The 25,358-nt window shown below is 39.2% G+C and overlaps 2 protein-coding genes across 2 annotated transcripts; both read left to right on the top strand.

Moving 5' to 3' along the window:
* Positions 1-1,600: 1,600 nt before the first annotated feature.
* Positions 1,601-5,170, top strand: LOC139961373 (ras-related protein Rab-43-like). Its single transcript, XM_071960517.1, has 3 exons — positions 1,601-1,970; positions 3,805-3,988; positions 4,475-5,170. Exons 1-3 carry the CDS (start codon positions 1,773-1,775, stop codon positions 4,729-4,731), a joined length of 639 nt encoding a protein of 212 aa, XP_071816618.1. The 5' UTR covers positions 1,601-1,772; the 3' UTR covers positions 4,732-5,170.
* Positions 5,171-16,405: 11,235 nt separating this feature from the next.
* On the top strand, positions 16,406-23,428 carry LOC139961720 (uncharacterized). The gene is made up of 3 exons (XM_071961150.1): positions 16,406-16,673; positions 18,811-18,924; positions 22,178-23,428. The coding sequence occupies exons 2-3, from the start codon at positions 18,886-18,888 to the stop codon at positions 23,012-23,014; spliced, it is 876 nt and encodes a 291-aa protein (XP_071817251.1). The 5' UTR covers positions 16,406-16,673; positions 18,811-18,885; the 3' UTR covers positions 23,015-23,428.
* Positions 23,429-25,358: the final 1,930 nt, after the last annotated feature.

Genomic DNA, 25,358 nt, shown 5'->3' with positions numbered 1-25,358 from the left:
GCATACTGTAATGTGCTGGTATACTGATACTTTTTAATTGTGAAAGAATGGATTTTGCGTTTACGTTTCTAACGAGTGTAATCGGCGGGTCATAAATAAAGATGGCGCTTGACTTTAACAAGTTGCTCACAGGTCCCTTGATTATATTTCAACTTTATTTTGAGAGGGTAATTCGACTACTCGAGGTAAATCTTCCCGAAGCCCTCTTGAATATAAAAACAAAACAAAAACAGGGGTTAAATGCAATAATAATTTGAATGTAAGAATCAACACGTAAAAATATCATAGAAATTAAATAGACGTAAACTAAACTAAACGTAAACGAATAAAATGAGCCCATTGAAAAACATATACATATAAAATAGGCAAGATGTTACAACGTTAAATATTATCAAAGTTAAGAATTTAAACATGGTCAGATCTTTACAACATTTGCATAGCGTAACATTATAAATATAAAATTTGTTTCACAAATCATTTTAAACTGCTAAATTGTGTGCATTCCTGATATATGGAGGCAACTCATTCCACTCTTTTGTGGCAATAATTTAATAAAAATCTTTTCTGATGTATTTCGGTCTTGCCCCCGGGCAAGGAGAGCCCTCTTGATGTCTCAAACCTTTTTATTTATTGGCATTTTTATCCAGGGTTGCTTATTCAGCAAAAGCTGGTTTCCAATAAGGCCCTGCTTTTTACATTAAACGTTATAAATAAAATGTAAAACATAGCAATACAAAAACAATTAAATGTACAGATACAAAACAATTAAAGCTGTAAAGTGGAGACAACTACAAAATAGATAAAAATGGAAACAAAAGAATTATCCAAAATATAAGAATAATCTAAAATATGAGAATTATCAAAAAAACCTTAGAGCATAATCGTGGACATTCAAGAGGGGTAAACATTTCACTCATATAATTGGGTGTAGTAATCCGTTAAGAGATTAACATACCAAAATTAATCGTTTATAATTTTATAATTTAAATGTAGAACAAAAGTTTGCCAACCAAGCACATTAAAAAGGTCACATGATCTTTCATCATAAGTAGCGCTCAAAATAATTCTGGCAGTTGGTTCTTGGAGCTTAATTATCCTATCCATATTTCCCTGATTGCATGGTCCCCGTACAAGATTGCAGTATTCGAGGAACGAAACATATAAAATATATAATATATTTGGTTTTGCCAGAATAGGTTCATATCTATCCTGGTGCTGACGGTCTTACACACAAAAGATATTTGGTCTTGCCAGGAGAGGCGCTGGTGCTGACGGTCTTAAAGTTAGATACATAATCTATTGGTCTTTCGCAATCCAACTCAACAGTGATATTTCGAGGAGACCTCACTCTTTCGAAAATGTCTACAGATCATAGAGGTATTCCCAAATGTCGCCTGGGACACGCGATGAATGTATCCAAGCAAGCAATTCCCTGATGTCACCATCTCAGTGACAGCGCCCTGATGTCACGGGCAAATTACGTAAGAATATTGAGATGAAAGGTCATACTCGGTCACCTGATAAGAAAGAAACTACGTAGCCCGAAATGTATCGTTCGTACATAACACACGGCATGCATGCATGTTGTGATCAAACTAGCAGTCTATTACGATATACGTGTACTTCGCTACACTGCTGCAGAGCCGTTTCTTTAGTTAACACTGCCATTTAATAAACTCTGAAAAAGTTATCGCTATTCTGCAAAATGAGGAAGGGTGTTTCTTGTAGGAACATTTGACCAATTCTTTCAGTGTTGAGAATATCTTAGAAAGATGTCTTATCCTCACCACATGGACGCGGATGATTCATTCGACTATCTCTTCAAGATTGTTTTGATTGGAGATGCAGGGGTTGGAAAAACTTGTGTCGTCCAACGTTTCAAGTCAGGAACATTTTTCGAAAGACAACACAGTACTATCGGAGTCGATTTTACCATGAAAACATTAACTATAGATGGCAAGAAAGTTAAGGTATAACGTGGATAGCATAACCATCACGTCATAACTACTTTGCTCTAACCTTAGAGTTAGAACCATGATTAAATGATACAGTGATACAGACAGTATTGTGACAGTACTGTTTAGCCTTGCCATAGCCTAGCCAACAGTGGGCTTGTGCCTTACTGTAGCTAGGCCTTGTTGTTAATATATATATATTTTAAACCCAGGGCCATACCATTAGTGGATCAAGTTCCATTTCTTTTTCTTAGATTTATGGGTTTGGGTTATGTCTCTAAAACCTAACACTAAGTAAAAAATAATATCAACCTAACACTAGGCCCTGGCAACATTAGGCCCTGCTACTATTCCTATTTTCATGCCTAGACCTAACCCACCCCACAAACACATAGCTCGGTTGTGAGTGGGACATTCTCCAAACTTAACCATACCATCAGATATTTGTGTAGTAATACATACCCACCCCCAGTTCCATGCAAGGCCGACTTGATACTATTCATCAGCAAATACATGCCAAGTCTCCAGGAAGGCCTAAATGCTATTTCATATCGTTAACTAATGTAGGTATAGGCTACATACTTTTGCAGTCAGTGGAGCCTATTTATTTGTCAAGTAAGAGTATTCCAGTGTCCTAAATTAGTTTGTAAATCACTTCATGACTTCAGACTAAGCTGCCAGCAAAGTAGCTAGTGCACAGCCTTCTGTATAGCAATATTTAGGCTTAACACATCAGTCTACACAACTGGACAATGTTGCTACTTGTGAGGGTAAAGGCTAGCCTTAGACTGTAAAGCTGGAGTGTGTTTGGTTGATCTCAACAAATATTTCTGCTTGTAGTGGCATCATTGGTCACCATTACAATCTTTGCAATGTACAATATGGGTGGAGGAGCAGCTTCAGACCCAACGTCAGGCCCACTTAGTTTTACACAAGTAATAAAAATAATATAATCCATACATTTTCCTCATTTGCGCACACTTAATTGTCAAGCAGTTGTGGTATGTAAAGCCAAATCCTGTTTAGTGACATAACCAAAGAAAAGGCACAGTGTTGCTTTTTGATACTTTTCTTGAAGCAGAACACTTTGGCAAATTGATAACTCTCTGTGTACTATTCCAAGTACAGTAATGAATTGTATGTGTATATCCTTGTTTCTTCATTGATTATGATGTAAACTTGTAATATGCATAATATTTATAATCATTCCACTTAGGAGGACTTACATTAATTTGATATAAAATGACCTCATGCAATGTCTATCAATATTTGCACAGCAATAAGTAGATATCCTTCATTGGAATGCTAAAACATAATAAATCAAGGATCTACCACAAAACAACTACAAGCATAAAACTTTCTGTGTGGTGGGGCCATTGTATACTACTGGGAGTTCAGGCTTTACCATGTAGTCCTTTCATGTGAAAAAGTTATTTACATTGTCTTATATCAATATCCTTAGATTTAAATGTTCCTGAAAAGGTAGAAAATCTCTTTGTGAAATAGCTGAATGGTATTCAGTTATGAAATCATATTGACTGAACAGATTTTATCTGCTGTGTTTAGTGATTGATTCTGATAACTTTACAGCAGCACCCCAAACATTGTTCATTTTAACATGGCTATCATTAGCTAAATTTCCTAGCAGATGTCATCTTCCTCGGTCTGGCATCCCATGCAGGAGATCTGAAGAATAATACATTGGACAGTGCACAGTGGCTATAGAGCAGTTAACACATAGTATGAGAATAATAATGACATTTGAGTCATATATCTCCTTTTTTTATTTTCAGCCCGATTGTAAGTCATACTAAGGACAAACCTGACTTTTCTTTTCATCTCTTTTCAGCTTCAAGTATGGGACACAGCAGGTCAGGAGAGATTCAGAACTATTACCCAGAGTTACTACAGAAGCGCAAACGGAGTCATTATCGCTTACGACATTACCAAGAAAGACACCTTTTCAAACGTCCCCAGGTGGATTGATGATGTACAGAAGTATGCAGGGGACAATGTTATTCAAATTCTCATTGGTAATTATTCTGACCTGTTTATTAAATTATAAAATTGGGCTATAGGTTCCAGACTTGCTGATGTTGAGGTGGTTAACATTAAGAAGGGAATTTTTTTTAAATTTGGTTTCATTGTTAATGCAGGAGAGTGGGAAGGACATGCTTTCATGCCAACTTTGTATTTATCAGACACAGGTTAATGATGCTGTCGAGGTATTAAGAATGTGTAAAAGTAAGTTGGCCTGATGCTTCGATCCTATCAGGATCTTCTTCAAAGGCTGAATGACAAGTAACAGTAACAGAAGGGACAAAAACACGCACAGAATACAGACAGGTTAATGAGTAATTAAGAAACAGGATATTTGTCGCTTGTACCTTATATCAACTGAACACTAAATAATTACTAATAAACCACTGTTAAAAGGGTATAGGAAAATGTCATGAAATGTCACTTTTCCTCTTATCTCCTCAACAGTGATTTAATCCATTCCCTTCTGCTTATTTCAGGCAACAAGAAAGACTTGGAGAATATCCGAGAGGTGGACTTTTCGGAAGCACAGGCCTTAGCAGCACACCACAACATGATGGAGTGTTTAGAAACGTCAGCGAAGGACGCCACCAATATAGAACAAGTCTTCTGGCGGTTAGGGACGGAACTAAAGCGAAGACAAACGGGAGGACCACTATTAGAGAATGGCGCCTCTAGTACCATCAATTTTAACTCCAAGAGGGTGGACGGGTGGGGATGCTGTCCATCATCATAAAAACCCAGAATATTCCCTCACTGGTTGTCTCTGTATCTTAACCTAATAGCTGTTTTAAACGATATTACTAACGCAATAACATTTTAGTAAAACATAACTTATCCAAGAAGTTCCTGTGGTATACCAATAGCTGTTGCCCCTTTTTTCCAGTCTCACCAAGTTTAGGTCTCCTCGGTCACCATGATTCCATTATTTGTGACAATTTATTCCCTTCCATAGGCTGCTTTGGGTTTACTTGACTACAAGATACCACCTAAACTCAGGCAGGGTACTGCAAAGATGTTCATATGTATTTTTTCCCTTCCCTTCCGTTTTAATACGGCATATTCTTTTGCTGGTTGGCATATTTCAGTTTATTCTGCAATCTTCTATCATTTTAAGGAGATCTGCCCCATGTGTAACAGAAAATGTCATAATGTAATTAAAAATATTTTTTTTTTACAAAACCAATTTTAAACCAAAAGAATACCTATCTGATGTTATGGCCTAATTGGAATAATACGTCAATTAACTGAGTTATGATCAATAATCTTTATTCCCCTTCTAGTTAACAAAGTAGTTTAAAATGTCTGTCTTACATTTCTGTCACAGTTTGCAAGGAAGGCTACTGGACTCAAGTAGAGCTACATATGTTTGGTGATAGGGCATTAATGTGAAACCACGGGTGATGATCGTAATTGTCTGTTAATACCTAACGGTAATCTAATAATAATAAGAAATTATTGGTGATATAAGTTTGTTTCCTCTACAAGGTATTGTCTTTCAAACCATAAAACAAAGGGAAGTTTTGGTCTTTGCTTAACAGAGGGTCTTTTTAAACTGTCATAAATGAAATATGGAACCAGGCATCGACAGCCGTCTTTTTCTTAAAGTTAAGCATTAAGGTCAGTCAGCACTATTGATGTTTCGCACCTGTCTTTTGTTCTGAAACTCTGCACCTTTTGTTTTCCTGGCTTGCTTTACTTAGGGGTCAGTGTTTATTTTGGACCTGTAAGCCATTACAAATGGCCGTGAATCAATCGCACATCTCCGTGATCGAAGTGTTCCTATGACAAACTGCAATTCATGATTTCCAATCACAATGTTTCTTGCAGACTCTTTCCTATTGTCATAGTAACCTGTTGATCAATGGAGCACAATACTCTACTAGCTGTTTGCTACAAATCTCTCACTTATCTGTACTGCTACATGGCAAAACACTTTCTATTCCAAGTGATTATGGAATATTATATAAATAAGTTTCTCTGTCGATTATTTGCTCCAGACACTTTATGTTTAAATGCTATTAAGGTATATTAGTGATAAATTAATTGGATTTAAAAAAAAAGTCTTTGAGGATATTAAAAATTATGTTCATAGAATATTGACAACTCTTGCCAAAATTATGCCCTCTCTGAGAATTTCACTTTAGGCTAAAGACTAAGTTGACAGGAATTTTTTTCCATAATGATATGTATAGGCATAGAGAAACCCTGATGGATGGTCCAATGTTGGATTATTCACACTTTTTGAGATAATATATTTGTTGTTTATGAGTAAAGACCAAATTATCTCAAGTAGTTTGAATAAAAGTTCAAATGTTTGATCATCTTTGGCACAATTTGATAAGAATCAATTTTTGAATTGATTGACATGTTGCTACGTCATATTTCTGTGGTTTGGAAATAAGGCAGCATTCTAGATTTTGCGAGTGAATGTAGAAAAATGTTTTCTCAAAAGAGAGAAACAAAATTAGTCTAGAAGATAACAACTACGGTTGATTTGATGCTTGAGTCACAATGTTCTGAGTGGCTTGGTGTTAGCAACCTATTTTACTTATTTTTGTTTTTATTATGCATCAATATTGTATGTAGGTGCACCAGTAGAAGAGGGACGTTCAAGGGTTGGTCAGGCTCTGGGACAAATATGTCACCGGGCCTCCATTATTAAGTTTTCATGAATCAGTGATGAAGGGTCAACGGTCAAGTGTTAGGAAGACTTTTTGTCTGCTATTGGTACTGATTGATGACAAATGAGCAGTTTTTACCTTGATCTTGGGTGGTGGAAGGGGGAGGGAGGGGGTTAAGGAGGGGGAAATTGTATGGTGTCAGAAATTAAGGCAAGAAAGGTGATACTTTTGCATATTCTGATAAAATTGTGAATGAAGTTGCACGCTCTCTCTCTCTCTGTGATATGTATCATCATTGCATGGGACAAACAGCATATTTTATCATGCTTGTAAATCTAGCCTCTGCATGTAAGCTGATGCATCTATAAATTGTAATGTCTATATCCATATTTTTAATAAATTTATGCACAAAAATGTAGTGTAATACCCACCGGAGATTGTGGTAAATGTGGTTCATATTATATATGCTTTATGAGCTTGTCAATATGGTAATACGTTTCATATCTACTTACCTATCATAGCTGGCATTTCATGATTCGCATGTTAAAAAATGATCAATCAGATATCTATCTGTATTTAATTCATCTTTGTACACAAGAGAAGTTGTATTTTTTAAGCAAGAAGCATCGTTTTCTGCTGTTTGACTAATTAGCACACAAAGAGAGACAGCTATGACAATTGTTGTGCTCCTGCTATGCCAGTTGATCCAACCCATGTTGCGCCCTAAATGTCATCTTCGTTAATCCTGTAAACATACAAAATTTGGTGAGATTATAAAACTGTCTGTTCACAAGATTTCTCAACTTCTACTGACAACTATATTAACTACATTTTATTTATACTTTGGTATTGATATCAAAAACAATGAAAGTTATGTTTAACATGATAATTTATCTGTGGGACATTAGAATCTTGGAAAGGATTCTTTGTGTTTCCATGTGCCAGTCTGGTTTATATATTTTGGAAGCACTGGTGTAAAGATATTAATCCTAACTTGATTCTTACATTCAATTTTTAATTTGCACATAATAAAAATATTAATGTAGCAGATTTACATTCCATATTTTCACTGGTAGTTTTTGATTCGCTATTTTGCAGTAGACTTTTCCATTGCTTTATTTTTACTATTGTTTTGTGTTATCATTTCAGAGTATGTAAAGCTTGTAATATTTGGAAGGTTCTTATTCATATCTTGTATGACTCACGACTTCAAAGCATAGACCCTTGTCTCTGTCTGTATATCATGCCCTTGGGCTTATCTTTAGCGTACAAGGAAATGATTGCCATTTTTATCAGGTACTGTTTGATAGCGACGAACTTGATTTTAAGATAAAGGTCTAACTAGTCATTAATCGAAAGCACTAAAAATCACAAGTGAAATGACTTGATGTAGTTTGCTAAAATTTTAGAGATATTACAGTGACTCAACATTGTCAATTTCAATGCTAACATTTACTTGTACATTTTCTGAAATGTTCTGGCTGTTCAAATTATGTACAAACATTGAGGAATGTTTCAGTAAAGTATACATTTTCCTAGGTAAGGGGGGGGGGGGAATATTGGGTTTTAGCATATTTTGGCGAAAGGTTTAAAAAACAGTCACATTTGGCAAAGGAGTTGAAAGTAAAAATGTTTTGTGAGTTATATCCTTACTGAATAACTTGTTAATTTTTCAGAAATTAACATTTAAATTTGCTATGTTATTTCTTTAACAATTAGAACTGTTTTTTAGAGGTTAAGACTATATTTATACTCCTGGAACTGCTACTGTCTCTCTACTTGAGATAATTAGAGTATCACAATCTGAAATTGGACAGATTGTGTTAACAAAAAATATAAAAAAATGATTTAAGGTATCATTGCTCTTAATAAAATGACATATCGATGGAATATCATTTTGGACATTTTTATGTCAAAAATGTTTAAAGTAAAATTTGTACTTGACTCTTGTGTAGTAACGAATGACCACTTTTGTTGCTTTAAAAAAATTTTTGGACAAATAAGTTGTCATGGTTACCAGTATTGTTCTGTTTGTAAAACCTTTAACTCAGTGATATCATCTTAACTCAGTGATATCATCTTAAAGTAAATTTTACCAGCCAATTTTAATGATGGTTGGAGAATGGGGGTGGAGGAGGGAGTGGAGGGGTGGGAGGGAGGGAGTGCGTTACTAAAGATAGAATGAGTCATTTGTATTTATCTTTGTGTATGTATGCTTTATAGAAGGGAGAACTGTGGAAGGTTGGCTGCCACAGGTATGCGAGAGTAGTAACTGGCAGTGGTGATGGTTATTTATAGATACATGGTGATGATGATGATGTTTCATACATTAAAAGATTTGTTATTACATGGAATGGAATTGAGCAAAGCTGGAATATATGTATTTATTAATATGGCCAAAATTTACTAGAAACTGGTTTGTGTAATTCTGTTATTCTGTTTCTCTTATTTGTATTGTTTACAAAATTAAATACATCATTAAGTATGGTGATGGCTTATTTTATGTTAACATATTTTAACCACCCTCCCCCCCCCCCACTCTCCCTTCCCTTCTAACTCCATTCTATAATCCTTGCATGCTACTACTATATTGTGTTGCAGACCATTATAAACTCAACTATTTGTGTTATATGTCAGAATTGTGTAATCATTCCCCCCTTTCCTGCATCCTTTCTCCATTTTTCAGTTGCAAAATTTTGGTGGTTTTTTAATTTATTTTTTGCATGCAGGTTATTAGAATTGACCTTTCCTATAAATCTATACCCCTCTGTTTTAAAGTTCTTACAGTAGTCACAGAGACTCAAATTAGCAAACAGATTCTGTACATTTCTATTTGCTGCAGGTATCTTTTCTTTCCTTTGTTTCACTTTACAAAGATGATCAAAATGAGAATTTACTGAAAAGGAGTGTAAAAGATTCTGTTGAAATACTTTCGTTATCTGTGCTCTACAAATCTGGCTCTAATATGGTATGGAAAATACTCTGTGGTGTAATTTTGTTTCTTATTAATTGGATTAATTAATTTAATAAAATCAGCTGGTGCTTAAAAGACATGTGAGATTCAAAAGTTTGTTCTTGCAATAATTACCTTCAAAAGTTTCTAGTGTGTGTTTTAAAGAGAATGTGTTTATATTGTTATTATTGTAGAAATGTTGCCTGCCTATAATCAGTGCTAAAAACTGGATGAATAAATCAGTAATTTTCTATGGCTATTGCAAATGGCTCAAGTAACGTTTATCAGTGCAGTATTAACTACCGACTTGCAATGTGGAGTGATATGTTTTCATCGTTTGGATTTGAAAAGAGTAATTACATAGAGCTGAGCACTAATTAGTACTATATGATTCATTACAACTTAATGAATATGCATAACAAATGCATATTTTATGCAGTCGTTGCCGTTCCCTTTGCGTCAGTAAACTTGTATTTATTGCATAAATAAATAAATAAAGCCAAATTTTCAGGAAGTGCTCCAAGCCAGTTGTATTTCTTACTGTCGAAGAGTTTGTGCATTTGTCTGAAAGTGCTTCCAATATACAAGTAAATGCGGCTCAGTGTATGGTCAACAGTCATTCAAAATTGTAGTCTAATTTTTTCTTGGTCTTTCAGCACTTAAATCATGTCTTCATTACTGTTACTTGTGGATTTTTGATAGAGGAATTGCATCGGTAGTCAGATGGGTTCTGTAGGGTTACTTGTGACTGTTTGCAGCTGTCAAAGTAGGGTTGCCTGACAAAAGGGACGGAGAATCTGGAAGGGGGCTACAACCACAGGGGCCGGTGTCAATTGAGGGGCCCTGGAAAATATGGGGGCCTCAGAAAATATGTTATACAAAATAGTATATTCTCATTTTCATACTTCTTAAGGAAACAAGAAGTTTTCAAAAAGGGGGCCAGTGACATAATTGTCCCTCGGGCACCCACCACCTGACCCTTGACGACTCTGGGCCAGCTACATTGTCCAGCAGGTTATCATAAAGGTAGTCAGATAGCATAGCCTCCTAAGTTCAGCATGGTCCATTGTAAAGTTGGATTAGGTTCCTGACATTTGTTGCTAGAAATTCTGAAACACTACATTAGTTTTCGTGGTAGATAACTTCATCATCATCAATTCCCATTGATTCATCTCAATATGAGCAAATAAGTCTTACCATTGACATTAACATCCAATCTTTATCATATTCAGCTGATGCTTTCCCAGTCGTAAAACTGTTTCATCAACTTTTTCCACTTTCCAACAATGCTAACGAATGATCCTATCTCAAGCTACACTGATTTTGTCCGTCATTAAATACTTGGCTAACACACGCTTAACATTTCCTGCTTGCCCAGGGTGAGGGATGGGGAGACATTTTGATCGTGACCCCTCCGAGAATTCTAAGCTAAGGTGACCATAGTTTTTGCTGTTAATCGCGGGACATGATATTGAAGTTAACAACCTCAATGACATCAAGGGTTACTACATGGGCAGTTTATAATTAATGGGAGGGAATGAATTTTGAGGGCCATCGGGTGTTTTGTTGGTTCTATGTTTCAATTAGGATGCTATCAAATGCCCAAATTCAGAACACCTTATTCACAAACAATCATTTTGTCAAAGCTGGTTATACAAAAGAATGAATCCGGGGACGTTACATGAAATAGGGGAACCGTCCGCTGAAATCGAGGACCTCTGATCACCTTTTCAGTGTTTACTTGAAAGTACATTTGCAAAATCATGATTAATTTCAAGCAAATTACTAATAGGTCATATCAATAAACGATTATTCATGTATGTAGTTGTAGGGATATAGTAATAAGTAATAAATTACTCCCAAGTTATTTTACCATCATTTTGAATTTCAATAATTCGCCAACGTACAGAGATCCTCAAAGGACAGACGAGTTGTGAGCTTACTATGTTAGTATAACAAGGCAACATGAATCATTACAACTTAATGAATATGCATAACGAATACACATTATACAGTCCTTGCCATTCCCTTTGCTTCAGTAAAATTGTATTTATTGCGCAATAAATACATGGATCAAAAGATCAATGGGTATCTTTCATTCCTTTTATCGATACATCCAGCTTAACTTAATCCATACATCCAGCTTAACTTAATCCAATCATCCAGCTTAACTTTATCCATACATGCTGTTTTACTTTTTTGACATTGTACAGTATTACTCTTGATTAGGGCAGGGGCAGCAATCATGGGGGGACGGGGACACGTTCCCCACTTTCTAAAGGGTGGGGGACACAATATCAAATGTCCACCCCCCCCCCCATAGTTATAAACAAGAGTTTATTCTTGTGTGCAAAGTTTCAAGTTTTCATTTTACTTATCATGATTATGAAGGTCCTAAGTTTCACCCAGATGTTCAATAGGTAGGCCTTAGTCTTTCTTAATTTTAGTCTAATCACTTGTCAGATGTGAATATTGTTTAAATGTGTTTGTCTGACAAAATATCACTTCAGGGACCAAACAGAAGCCAACTTGCAGATTCCTAGATGTGAGTCCTCCTAGGCCCAGCCGGGCTTCGCCCTGGACCTCACCAGTGGCCCTAAGGCGGGCCCCTTGACCCGATAAATGTTTTTGTGCCGAGGCGGTCGCAGCACTCTTTCAGTTTCATCCATGTTCAGTCTTTTATGTCCCCCTACTTTTCAATTGGGATTGATCATTGATGCCCCTGGAATCCTGGATCAAGGTACATTTTGAGACTGAGGAGTGTAGATGGACTTTTCCATAGTATACGAAGCATATGTGTAGCAATACAAATGCGCCTCTAAAGTTTACTTTATAATTTTGACATTACCTGCGCCATTTGGTTGAGCACTATCTCCAGTGATGGTGTAACCTAACTATTTTGGATTCTACAATTAAATTTATGTATATGTCGATGCTCGTATGTCGCTTCAGCAGCACCGTACTACTTAGTATACTTCTATCAGATTTCAAATAGCATTATTCTACACAAATCTGGTCACACAGGATGTGAGTACTGCGCACCGATCGCGAACTCCGTAGAAGCTAGCGGACAATAAGCGCGGACAATAGTAGCGGACAATAACAGCGTACATTAGCAGATATCAAAAGCAGAAAAATACTACGGTGTAGTGTAATGGCCGTAATTAACCCTTATCCTGTCACTGGGTTCTTTAAAGCCAGTCGAGAATATACGTCTTCGATTTTTTTAGTCACAGGTATCGCAACAATGTTGGGAATCTCGATAGGTGGTGGGTCAATAACGGATGCTTTGGGTGTGGGATTGAACCAGACAATCCCTGGATCAAGTCCACTGCCCTAGAGGCACTTTTTCGTAGCGGGCGTCAGAGGACCCAGAAAGTAGGCCCAGCGGGAAAACAAAATGCGAAGTTGACATACCTTTTTGGCTTTGTAGCGGGCGTCAGAGCGCTTAGAAAATAGGCCAGCGGGGAAACCAAATACGAATTTAACAGGCCATTTTGGCAAAGAAATTGTTGTTGTAACGGCATACCATGGGGTGTTTTCTAATAGAGGAGGACACCCTCTACGACCCCTCTTCCGCTTCCCCCGGGGCAACTTTTCGTAGCGGGCGTCAGAGGACCCAGAAAGTAGGCCCAGCGGGAAAACAAATACGAATTTAACAGGCCATTTTGGCAAACAAATTGTTGTTGTAACGGCATACCATGGGGTGTTTTCGAGTAGAGGGGGACACCCTCTACCACCCCTCTTCCGCTTCCCCGGGGGCAACTCTTTGTAGCGGGCGTCAGAGGACCCAGAAAGTAGGCCCAGCAGGAAAACAAAATGCGAATTTGACATGCCTTTTTGGCAAAGAAATCGTCGTTGTAACGGCCTACCATGGGGTGTTTTCGAGTAGAGGGGGACACCCTCTACCACCCCTCCTCCGCTTCCCCGGGGGCAACTCTTCGTAGCGGGCGTCAGAGGACCCAGAAAGTAGGCCCAGCGGGAAAACAAAATGCGAATTTGACATGCCTTCTTGGCAAAGAAATCGTCGTTGTAACGGCATACCATGGGGTGTTTTCGAGTACAGGGGAACACCCTCTACCACCCCTCTTCCGCTTCCCCGGGGGCAACTCTTCGTAGCGGGCGTCAGAGGACCCAGAAAGTAGGCCCAGCGGGAAAACAAAATGCGAATTTGACATGCCTTTTTGGCAAAGAAATCGTCGTTGTAACGGCATACCATGGGGTGTTTTCGAGTAGAGGGGGACACACTCTACCACCCCTCTTCCGCTTCCCCGGGGGCAACTTTTAGTAGCGGGCGTCAGAGCGCTTAGAAAATTGGCCAGCGGGGAAACCAAATACGAATTTAAAAGGCCATTTTGGCAAAGAAATCGTCGTTGTAACGGCATACCATGGGGTGTTTTCGAGTAGAGGGAGACACACTCTACCACCCCTCTTCCGCTTCCCCGGGGGCAACTTTTAGTAGCGGGCGTCAGAGCGCTTAGAAAATTGGCCAGCGGGGAAACCAAATACGAATTTAAAAGGCCATTTTGGCAAAGAAATCGTCGTTGTAACGGCATACCATGGGGTGTTTTCGAGTAGAGGGAGACACACTCTACCACCCCTCTTTCGCTTCCCCGGGGGCAACTCTTCGTAGCGGGCGTCAGAGGACCCAGAAAGTAGGCCCAGCAGGAAAACAAAATGCGAATTTGACATGCCTTTTTGGCAAAGAAATCGTCGTTGTAACGGCATACCATGGGGTGTTTTCGAGTAGAGGGAGACACCCTCTACCACCCCTCTTCCGCTTCCCCGGGGGCAACTTTTAGTAGCGGGCGTCAGAGCGCTTAGAAAATTGGCCAGCGGGGAAACCAAATACGAATTTAAAAGGCCATTTTGGCAAAGAAATCGTCGTTGTAACGGCATACCATGGGGTGTTTTCGAGTAGAGGGGGACACACTCTCCCACCCCTCTTCCGCTTCCCCGGGGGCAACTCTTCGTAGCGGGCGTCAGAGGACCCAGAAAGTAGGCCCAGCAGGAAAACAAAATGCGAATTTGACATGCCTTTTTGGCAAAGAAATCGTCGTTGTAACGGCATACCATGGGGTGTTTTCGAGTAGAGGGGGACACCCTCTACCACCCTTTTTCCGCTTCCCCGGGGGCAACTTTTCGTAGCGGGCGTCAGAGCGCTTAGAAAATTGGCCAGCGGGGAAACCAAATACGAATTTAAAAGGCCATTTTGGCAAAGAAATCGTCGTTGTAACGGCATACCATGGGATGTTTTCGAGTAGAGGGGGACACCCTCTACCACCCCTCTTCCGCTTCCCCGGGGGCAACTCTTCGTAGCGGGCGTCAGAGGACCCAGAAAGTAGGCCCAGGGGGAAACAAAATGCGAATTTGACATGACTTTTTGGCAAAGAAATCGTCGTTGTAACGGCATACCATGGGGTGTTTTCGAGTAGAGGGGGACACCCTCTACCACCCATCTTCCGCTTCCCCGGGGGCAACTCTTCGTAGCGGGCGTCAGAGGACCCAGAAAGTAGGCCCAGGGGGAAACCAAATGCGAAGTTGACATGACTTTTTGGCAAAGAAATCGTCGTTGTAACGGCATACCATGGGGTGTTTTCGAGTAGAGGGGGACACCCTCTACCACCCCTCTTCCGCTTCCCCGGGGGCAACTTTTAGTAGCGGGCGTCAGAGCGCTTAGAAAATTGGCCAGCGGGGAAACCAAATACGAATTTAAAAGGCCATTTTGGCAAAGAAATCGTCGTTGTAACGGCATACCATGGGGTGTTTTCGAGTAGAGGGGGACACCCTCTACCACCCCTCTTCCGCTTCCCCGGGGGCAACTTTTCGTAGCGGGCGTCAGAGGACCCAGAAAGTAGGCCCAGGGGGAAACCAAATGCGAAGTTGACATGACTTTTTGGCAAAGAAATCGTCGTTGTAACGGCATACCATGGGGTGTTTTCGAGTAGAGGGGGACACCCTCTACCACCCCTCTTCCGCTTCCCCGGGGGCAACTTTTAGTAGCAGGCGTCAGAGGACCCAGAAAGTAGGCCCAGCGGGGAAACCAAATACGAATTTAAAAGGCCATTTTGGCAAAGAAATCGTCGTTGTAACGGCATACCATGGGGTGTTTTCGAGTAGAGGGGGACACCCTCTACCACCCCTCTTCCGCTTCCCCGGGGGCAACTCTTCGTAGCGGGCGTCAGAGGACCCAGAAAGTAGACCTAGCGGAAAATAAATGCGAATTTGACATGCATTTGGCAAACAACTCGTCGTTTTAAAGGCAAGACCAGCACGCCTTGGATCACTAAACCAATGGGTCATTTGAATTATTGCGTAGTACCCGGTCCAAAGAGTTCTTGACCAATTCAAATGTCCACTTTATCATGACTTCTTAAATGAATGTAACGGGACCTGAAATAAAATCTTTAGGCCCTAATCAAGACCAGACAAATCGTCGTTGTAAAGGCAAGACCAGCACGCCTTGGACCACCTAACCAATGGGTCATATGAATTCTAAGGACACTGTCGAAGAGTACCATAATGCGTCTTACACTGGTCCAAAGAGTGCTTGACCAAAAAAAAATGACTACTGTACAATCATTATCCAGTAGATTCATCAATATCTTCTTTTTTTGAAGTTTTAATCTACGTGTGTACCAGTGTGGTGATAGATAACAAAAAGCAACACGTACCTTTGGCGCGCAAGTTTAATGCTTTTTGGTGCTTTCCGATCTTCAGTATACAAAGTAATTTCCTTCCATTCCCGAGAAACACACGCGCACTTTTTTTGGGGGGGGGGGGGCGGGGTGGTGCGCACCTTAGCTCAACTCCTTTTCTCGGAATGAAGGGATTTACTATGTAATAGTTCTACCCAGACATATCCTCTATGACGAAATCCCTTTCTGATTTATTTGTGGTCTCTATTAGTCATAGTTGCTAATGAACCAATCCAAGTTACCCTATATTGCCATTCACTGTTTTGATTTTATCGTGTTCCCATGTGCTTGTCCTTTCTTTTAGCGATTTTTCAATTCATCGTTTCTGTTGGAGTGTAGAAGGCAGATCCACCGTAAGAAGTTTCACTGGGTTTCTTCCAACTAAACATAGACCAGAGTTAGTGTGAGTTTTAAGTAAATTTTCTTTTTATTCAGTTTTACCTAAATATTAATTATAACTTCCATAATATAATACAAATTTTACTCAATACACAATACACATTCAATCCATAGACAAAAGTGCCACATTTTAGTAAGTCAACATTACACTTTCTAATCCCTAACAATTTTATTTAATGTATATATTCTTCGGTAATAAAATTAGGCTATTTGTTGAGTCAATTATGGGAGTATAGAAGTCAGGATAAATATTACATGTTTTATATCCACCCTCCCCCTCCCCCAATTTATTCTCTGAATGGATTGAAATGTACTTGCAGAAGTGTAATGTTCATGACAAAATTACTTTAATCTGGTAAAATTGATACACTTTTTCCTATCTATATGTGCAAAGATGTTCCATTTCCCTATTACTCAATACTTCATAAGAGTCTTATAAGACAAATGTGAAGGAGCGGAACAAAGGACCATGCGTTCTGATTGTAATTTAATGATTCATTCAGGATGTTTCCTAGAAGTTTCTTCGTTTCATTAAATGCACCCTCTCGTAAAAGAGCGCTTAAACATTAGGCTCTAACTAATCGATACCGATGTACGAACTGACTGCCTACCATCATCAACGTCCATGGAATTACCTTTAAAAGGCTAAGAGTTCATATTTATCATAGCGTGATTGCTCCCTTGCGTCGAACCATTAAAATTCTTAAGTGATAGATAACTGAAAGAATCTGCAGCATGTTGTATTTTTTTTCGCATTTGTATTCCCAAATGAATTAAAAATCGGAAACAGTCACAATTTCGTTCTTTCCTTCTACGAATGCCTGACCCACGTTAGTGAAGTTAAAGTGATATAGTTCAATGTTTGAACGTTACTGCATGTGTCATTAATGCATGGTAGGCCTAGGGGATGGTTTATTTCTTTGATGTTTGTTCGACTGTAAGCTTCAGTTGAGCTTTTAGGACATGCCTGCTACAAGCCTGCTACAGCCTTGCTACAGCCCTGGAAAGATGCTGTCGCTTTATGCCATTGTGTTCAAATAACTGCCACATTGCAATGTTTCCCCTTTGATTAGGCTGAAATTTAGTGATTTTCGCAAGTTTAAGTGTTATATGTGCTGACATATTGATGAATTCGGAAGTCATTTAGAGGTAACTGTCTAAACTTGTATAAACTTTCCTTCAGAATTTGGCCCTACATAAACATGCGGTCATTAATTGGAATGCACTGAAAACAAGTTCTCTTTTTTCATTCATTGATTGTCCAAAGTGCAATTTGTAATGCTAACTGCTTACTGTATATCACACCAAGTTGAAGGATTATGCAAAAATTATTTTGTTTTTTAAGAAACATTATTTTATATTTTTTTGCTGAAGGCGGAAAGAATATCATGCGGTGACCATGGTGTGCGTAGATGTGACCATTAAAATATAAAGAAATGCATAAGCTTCCGCTGGGAAACCCTGGCATTATACGATCGATGTTCAGAATGCTCGTACAACCGACAGAATTTTCGTTTGAGTCCCAAGGCTTCCAAAGGCAGCGGCGTAACGCCTATGGGCTCGGACGGGGCAAATCCAGGGGCCCCGACCAAAGGGGGCTCCCGCTGCACTGATGTACAGAACTTAGAAGAGGGGTACTTTTTTTGAAACGGAACGTTTTCGTTGGAAAAGAAACTATAAACGAGACAATAGACATATTTTTCTGTGCGTGAATACGTTCGTCATAAATCATATGCCCCTGCAGCTGCAAATCTCGTATCCTTCTTTCCTCACGACTGACTCAAGAGCCTGAGGTACACACTGGGACTTGATAGGCTACGCTGGTACATATTATAGCGAAATAGCGCCTCTAATTGCAATGAATTCGCTCTCGGTCAGGGTTGCCACATGACATTGGCCGATAACTGGCCAAATGACACAAATTCGGCATATTTTGAACCCCTTTGGCTGATGCTTTCCTCAGCTATCGGCCAAATCGCCGATGCCTAAGATTTGTGTGTGGATTTGTATGTTTCCGTATCAGACAGTAAATCGAATTTGCTGAACTCATAAATGGGTGGGAGGAGGGGGGGGGGTCACACATATTGACAGTGTTTGTTTTAAATAATCATATCCCAAATCCTACAATTTAAATTTCACAGAGCCTAAGGTTGGTCTTAACCGTCGCAGAATCTGCCTGAAATCAAGAGCAGAAAGTAGACCAGCATGTTCTCAAGATGATGGTCGGTTCGAATGAGCATTTTCCCATCAAAAAGGTAAGTTTATATAATCCGGTATATTCTTCGGTAAGTTCCGGGTCGTGTTGTACAACCTTAACCGTGATAGGCGTCCTATTTCTTTAACCTAGGGTAATCATACATGACGGGACCAGGCAGCAATATAGAATATTGAATCGTGACTCTATTATAACAAAAGCAGACCAGCAAACCTCTTGTCACATGTCTGGGCTTTCGGACTTCACCTCTATACCTGTTTGAACAATGACGGCAAATTAGCAGATGAAATAATGGACAAATTAGCAGATGAAATAATGGTTAACTGACATATGGCCGTTTTACAGGGATATCCATGATCAGGGTGTAACACAAACGAAATGATGCAGCTTTAAACTACAGATCGGTGGTTTATAATATACTATACACCAGTGTTTCTCAACGTGGGCGATATTGCCCCTGGAGGTGATGGAGCACTTGAGGGGGCGATAATTCGACAGAGTGCGATAGGGGTGGGGGGATCGACTTTTTGCCAGAAAGTAAAGGTACAATTTTATCTAAGCTCCTAGCTTGTAGACCTAATAGTTCAGTACTTCGATTCATAAACTTCTTACAATTATGTATTCTTTGTACACATTGCTAAACGGGTGTGATTTGTGGTAGCGGCATTAATATGCCTTACGAGGGTAATATGCACCAGTTCCACCCCCTGATTTACGAAGAAAAAAGTTAAATAGTATTTATTTTATATATCTGTAAACAAGAAATAAATAAACAATTTATAAACAAGAAATAATAAATAAATAAACAAGATGTGTGCCTTTTGCTCCATGTCATTGCCGTAGTGATAATTACACGCAGACGTGCACTTTTGCAGTTCAAGCTGCCCTCAAGAGCGGCAGAGCCGGCGCACACCCCCCCCCCCCAAAAGTTTATGTAAAGCATGCATGTTTAGGGATATGTTTCAATTTCAAAATGGCCTTTCCAAACCTTCCATCTTGCTACATCAAAATGGGCAAAAAATATATATTAAATTTACTTTAAAAGCAAAATATAGCATCAAATTATATAAAAGGACCATTAAATATTCAAAAAATTCTCAGACCCCCTCCTCCAGGACGGCAACCAAAAACCGTATACATTACTTCAAAAGTTCCCTTAAAAAATAATGCCCCACCACCTCTGCGAAGCGCGCGAAATTCTTTGTACAATTCTTTGTCGGGGACTTAGCTGCCCTGTTAGGGACCTTAGGTCCCGTGTCGCGGATATCCTGGCGCCACCACTGCTTTTATATGAAAAGTCATAGAATTATCTATGAAAAAAACGAAGTCACATACCATTACCAATATTTTTAGGATGATAATTTCGTCCACCCTTACTCAACCAAATAAACTTACCTTACTGCAGCTGTCATTCTTGACGTTTAAAGGCAGGGAAAGCGGGCAAGGGCGTAGGAACCGGGGGGGGGGGGAAGTATCATTCTGCCCCCCCCCGCTCCGCAAGTCAGAAAACCCCTTTTTCATTTCCAAATGAGAGAAAAATCTCATTTGGAGCACCAAATTGCATCTCAGGACAGGTGAAAATGCAAAACTATATACAAAATGCAGTGGGTGGGTTGAAGTGTGCTATATTGCACCAAATTGCATCTGAGGCCACCTGGAAATGCAAAAAAAAATCCAAAGGGGAGGGGGACACCATCTCCCCTTAGACCCCTCCCCCAGGCCGGCCATCAGTCTTCAGCCCCCCCCCCCACTCAAAAGTACCTTCCTACGTCACTGAAAGCGGAAGTATTTTCAATCTGGAGAGGGGCAACAGTTTAAAAGGGCACTTTTATGGAAATGTATACGGTTTGTGATCGCCTTCTTGGGGGGGGGGGGGGGTCTTAGGGTAGGGGGACACGAACTTTGATTTAACTAAGGGACCCTAGGTGCATTCTGGTTCTATATTTTATATTCAATATATGAGCCTATTTTCAAAAATCTGTTTAACTTTTGGTTAGTCTGACCGATATAAACGGTTTTAATTAAGGTGGATAAGCAAGTTGCATCGCTCTGAGAAAGTGAATACTTAAGGGTCCTTAGATGTAATCAGCACTACCGAAATGGTATGGAACACATGGAGCATATATACTTACATGTATAGAAAAGTAATACACACGATATATATTTGTTTACCCATTTTGATGGGGCACTATGGAAGGTTTGGAAAGGGTCATTTTAAATCTGTAAAAAGGGCCCCTTAACAGAGGAGGGATTACAGGGGGCAAGCGGGGGAATTTGTCCCCCCCCCCCCCTCCCCTTCACTTTTCCCCGACCTTTTTGAATTTTGGGTTGTCGTATTTTCCATCTGATTCGGCCGGTAATTTGGCCGGTTAAGACTCAGAAGTGCATCCAACTGTCCGGTAACATTTTGTTCTTGAGCGTAAAAAATATCTGAAAGGAAAATACTGACAACTTCTTGGTGTGAATGGGCCAAATGCAACATTGGTTCTCATTTTTTTCCCGTGGGCTTCGCGCGCGTACAATTATGTCATACATCTCACGCACATATATACACAAACACACTTATATATATATATATATATATATATACAATAGACAAGATATACAATTTACTCCATATTCTGGAATATGGTGTAAATTGTATATCTTGTCTGTATGTGATATTATTGCTCTACTACGGTTTTGAGCACTTTCTGCTACTAGTACTACTGATTATACTTATACGTGTGATACATATATATATATATATATATATATATATATACATACACACACACATATATATATATATATATATGTATATATATATATACATAAACATAAACATATATTTATATTTATATTTATATATATATATATATATATATATATATATATATATATATATATATATATATGTATATATATTTATATAATACTAATATATATACGTGAGATATATATTCACATTTATATACACATATATGCATGGGTCATTTTTTTGGCCCCCTCTTAAAGCCCCAAGGTCCCCCTGTTGCTTCCTGGCTACGTGCCGGCCTTATATACCCCTCCTCAGGTTTGATCCCACTTTCAGAACCCAAATCCCGCCCCTGCCCCTTAACATATTTTGCATAAACTAGGGAGGGGGATGTGTTAAGGCCATATCAACCAGTGTGGGCACTTTGAAATTGTAACAGGGTACTTTTGCATGTGCGAAAAAAATGTGGGGGCATGCCCCCCCCCCCGCCCCACCGTTCCGCCACCCTGTGTTTAGGAGTTTATGTTAAATGTTCCTTAATTTCATTTTTTTACAGGTACTTCAGGAATTGCATGAATCCAAAATACGAATCGACCTTTCGATACACAGCAAGAGAAAATGTGGTTCACTAGCAATGAAAGGAGGTGCCTCGAAAGACTGCAAGAAGAAAAAGACAAAGAATCCTAAAAGGAATCATAAAAAGAAGAGGATTCTTAAGAAAGTGGATTACAACGATGTTCGATCGGCAATAAGGAAGGTCATGAAGGAGACAAACAATTCTGACCCCCCGTTCGATAGATCGTTTTGGATGAGAGTTGCTGATTTACTCTCTTGGCCTGCATACAAATATACCAATTCAGTACACAGGCTGTTTACTATATGGTCAGAAAACCGAGGTAATGTGCAAAGTGTTCTTTCCAGAGAAGATGACAAAGAACACGTGGGCGGTGTCTCATATTATGATGACGAGGCCCACGAAGACGAAGGTCATATCGAAAACGATAAAAGTATGCAAAAGATGTCAAAAAGACTCAAAATTGCAAAGCGATTCTCAGACAATTGGGTTTCAGAAGAGTTATTTTGCCTATGTAAAAGAGTTTACAACAGTTCGATGCAGTATATCGAGTGCCAAAAGTGTAAGCGCTGGTATCATTACAAGTGCGTTGGCATTCCTACAGATGTTGTAAATGACGAGGAAATTCACTATGTTTGTGGAATAGATGACTGCAATGATAACGTCAAAGAATTCTGGTGTTATGGAAAGTCAGCCAAAGTCCCACAAAATAACACATTACGTAAAACGAAATGTTACAACAGAGCATATCAATTCCTTAGCGCCATTCCTTGTGCGGCACGCGAACTGAGTTCGACCGCCGCAGTTTTAGGCCTATGACTTTACCATATAGACCATTTTCCTACAGCCATAGCGTGAAAAGTTAATACCGAAAAAACTTAGTTCAAACGGCACTAAACAGAGAAATGTGTTGTCTCTAAAGTTCTGTTATTTTCTTAACAATACAGTTCAAAATTCCACCGGACTTCGGTGATTTACGATGCAAGGTTAATAAATATCGAACTCAAAACCCTCATTGAAAACACACAGTAAATACTGAAGAAAATCACCATTTGATAGCCGTACTTTGTTTGCGTAACCATCCTCTTGAATATTCATTGACAAATTTAGTTCAAACGGTTTTGGAAAGGATTTTTTCTTAACTTTACATTGATGTTAAATTCATTTTCATTGGTCACTATCTTCAATCGGACCAAGTACGATCCAATCGAATGTCTTCTAAGAAAAATACAAGTTTTGCTTTCTTCGCTAAGCACGCCATTACGTAATATGTGTATCCTGTACTCTGCAATAGGGTACAGCTACGCAATGCACAGTGTTCACCAACATCGCCACAGCCGAGTTTCGCTTTCAAAACGTCATATTTTATTGAACTTAATATTATTTCAAAGAAAATGACCGTGGAATATGCATCATAAATATTGAAGCAAGTAAGTGCCAATTAATTTATCTAATGCAATCCTATAATTATAGAAACACCGTTTAAGACCCCCCTGATGAATGGAATAGTCCAAACAACTTGTCCGCACTGAGCCACAGGATTTTCGGTCAAGGTGATGAGTCATACGCGTTGGTCAGTAAGAGGGCTATTTTGAAGAATGTTTAGTGTGCAGTTTAGAACAGAAGGAATTGATATGAAATCAATGATGAACCCACTGATGTAGATAAAGCCTACAACAAAAACACCGAGACAGATAATGATTCATCGGAGTGTTTACCGGAACCTGATTTTATATATCACACCGTTGACGATTTTAATAATGTTTCAAACAAGTCTGGTAAAGTGGTTACAATTAATATAGAAGAGCATAATGATGGATTATTGTTTCCGCCAAATCAGGAGAAGACACACCCCAATGAAGATTCGGTGTTGTATTCGGCAACCAGGATACACCATTTGATCGATTCAGCGGCAGAAAATGACCAAGACGACAATTGTTCCTCGTGTACCTTAAGTAACAACCACTCTGCTTACTTCAAAGACTGTCCGTCTGAACATGGAAACGAGTTCGATATAAACGACTCAAACAATGCGATGAACTCATCACCCAAGAATAATCACACAAGTTGCCATGACGACAAGCGGCATAGTCCGCATTCATTAGGCAATGAAGACAATACATCTTCATCTTGCAAACCTAAATGTGAAACTGGTGGCTATACCATGCCCTCATCGCCCGAATATATAGACGATGCTGTATCTAATGCCGATTATGCATCTTCTGTGTTTTCAAATATAGAAGACTATGACCACGAGTCAGATGGAATCAATGCAGCTACTTTAAAGTCTCTTTCGTCGGTCGCTGGAGCAAAAACAGAAAACGACAGTTGTGACTTCGTTCGTTGTCTGCCGAAATGTGTGAATTTCTCGTTCCCAAGAGAAGAATGGCATAGACTGAAAGAAACACAAAACGGGAGATGTTTTGGTAGAGGGGAATGGCAAAAGTCTGTTCTGGAAATAATTAAAAAATCCAACCCATTTTGTTCATTCAAGTTCAGCAGCCACCGGGTTAGTATGGCAACATTTCGTAAAAGACGTCAACCGGCGTTCTCGACGACAGCCACTTGCCAGTTTGATGATTGCAATTGCGCCTTAAAATTTGTGGTATTCAAGGGACTGGATGGAAAATTAACCTATTCCGGCAAAGTCCAACACGCCAAAGATGATATCAAAGCTCGATTTATTCGACGGGCTGAAAGAAAAGACTTATACCACAAATTTTCGATGGGTTCGTTAAAACCGATGAAAATGCAGATAAGTAAGTTATCAAGCTTGCAAGGAGCTATTTACGAATCTGGAAATAGGGACGGTATTGGAGAGACACACCATGTTTTACAAAAAATCTCCAGCGAATCCCGATCACATGACCGGATGGATTCGGAGGAATTAAAGAGCCTGCTCGGCTTAATGAAGAAACAAAAAGAAGAAATAAATAAGGACACATCTATTCGAGGATATGTACAGCACATATCTGTCACGCCACTGTATATCATTTGCTTTACTGAGGGTGGACTGAGAGCATGGCATGATATTTGTAGTAGTAATGTAGTCTTCTGGGATGCCACTGGTAGCTGTATACAGTCTACCTTGACAAATAAAAGACTCTTATATTACGAATTATCAGTGAGGAATATTGTATCTGGACAGACGACCCTACCTGTA

The sequence above is a fragment of the Apostichopus japonicus genome, chromosome 20 (genome assembly GCF_037975245.1).
Source record: "Apostichopus japonicus isolate 1M-3 chromosome 20, ASM3797524v1, whole genome shotgun sequence".
Taxonomy (NCBI): domain Eukaryota; kingdom Metazoa; phylum Echinodermata; class Holothuroidea; order Aspidochirotida; family Stichopodidae; genus Apostichopus; species Apostichopus japonicus.
The sequence above is the reverse complement of the archived record's forward strand: the minus strand, read 5'-3'. Positions and strand labels throughout refer to the sequence as shown.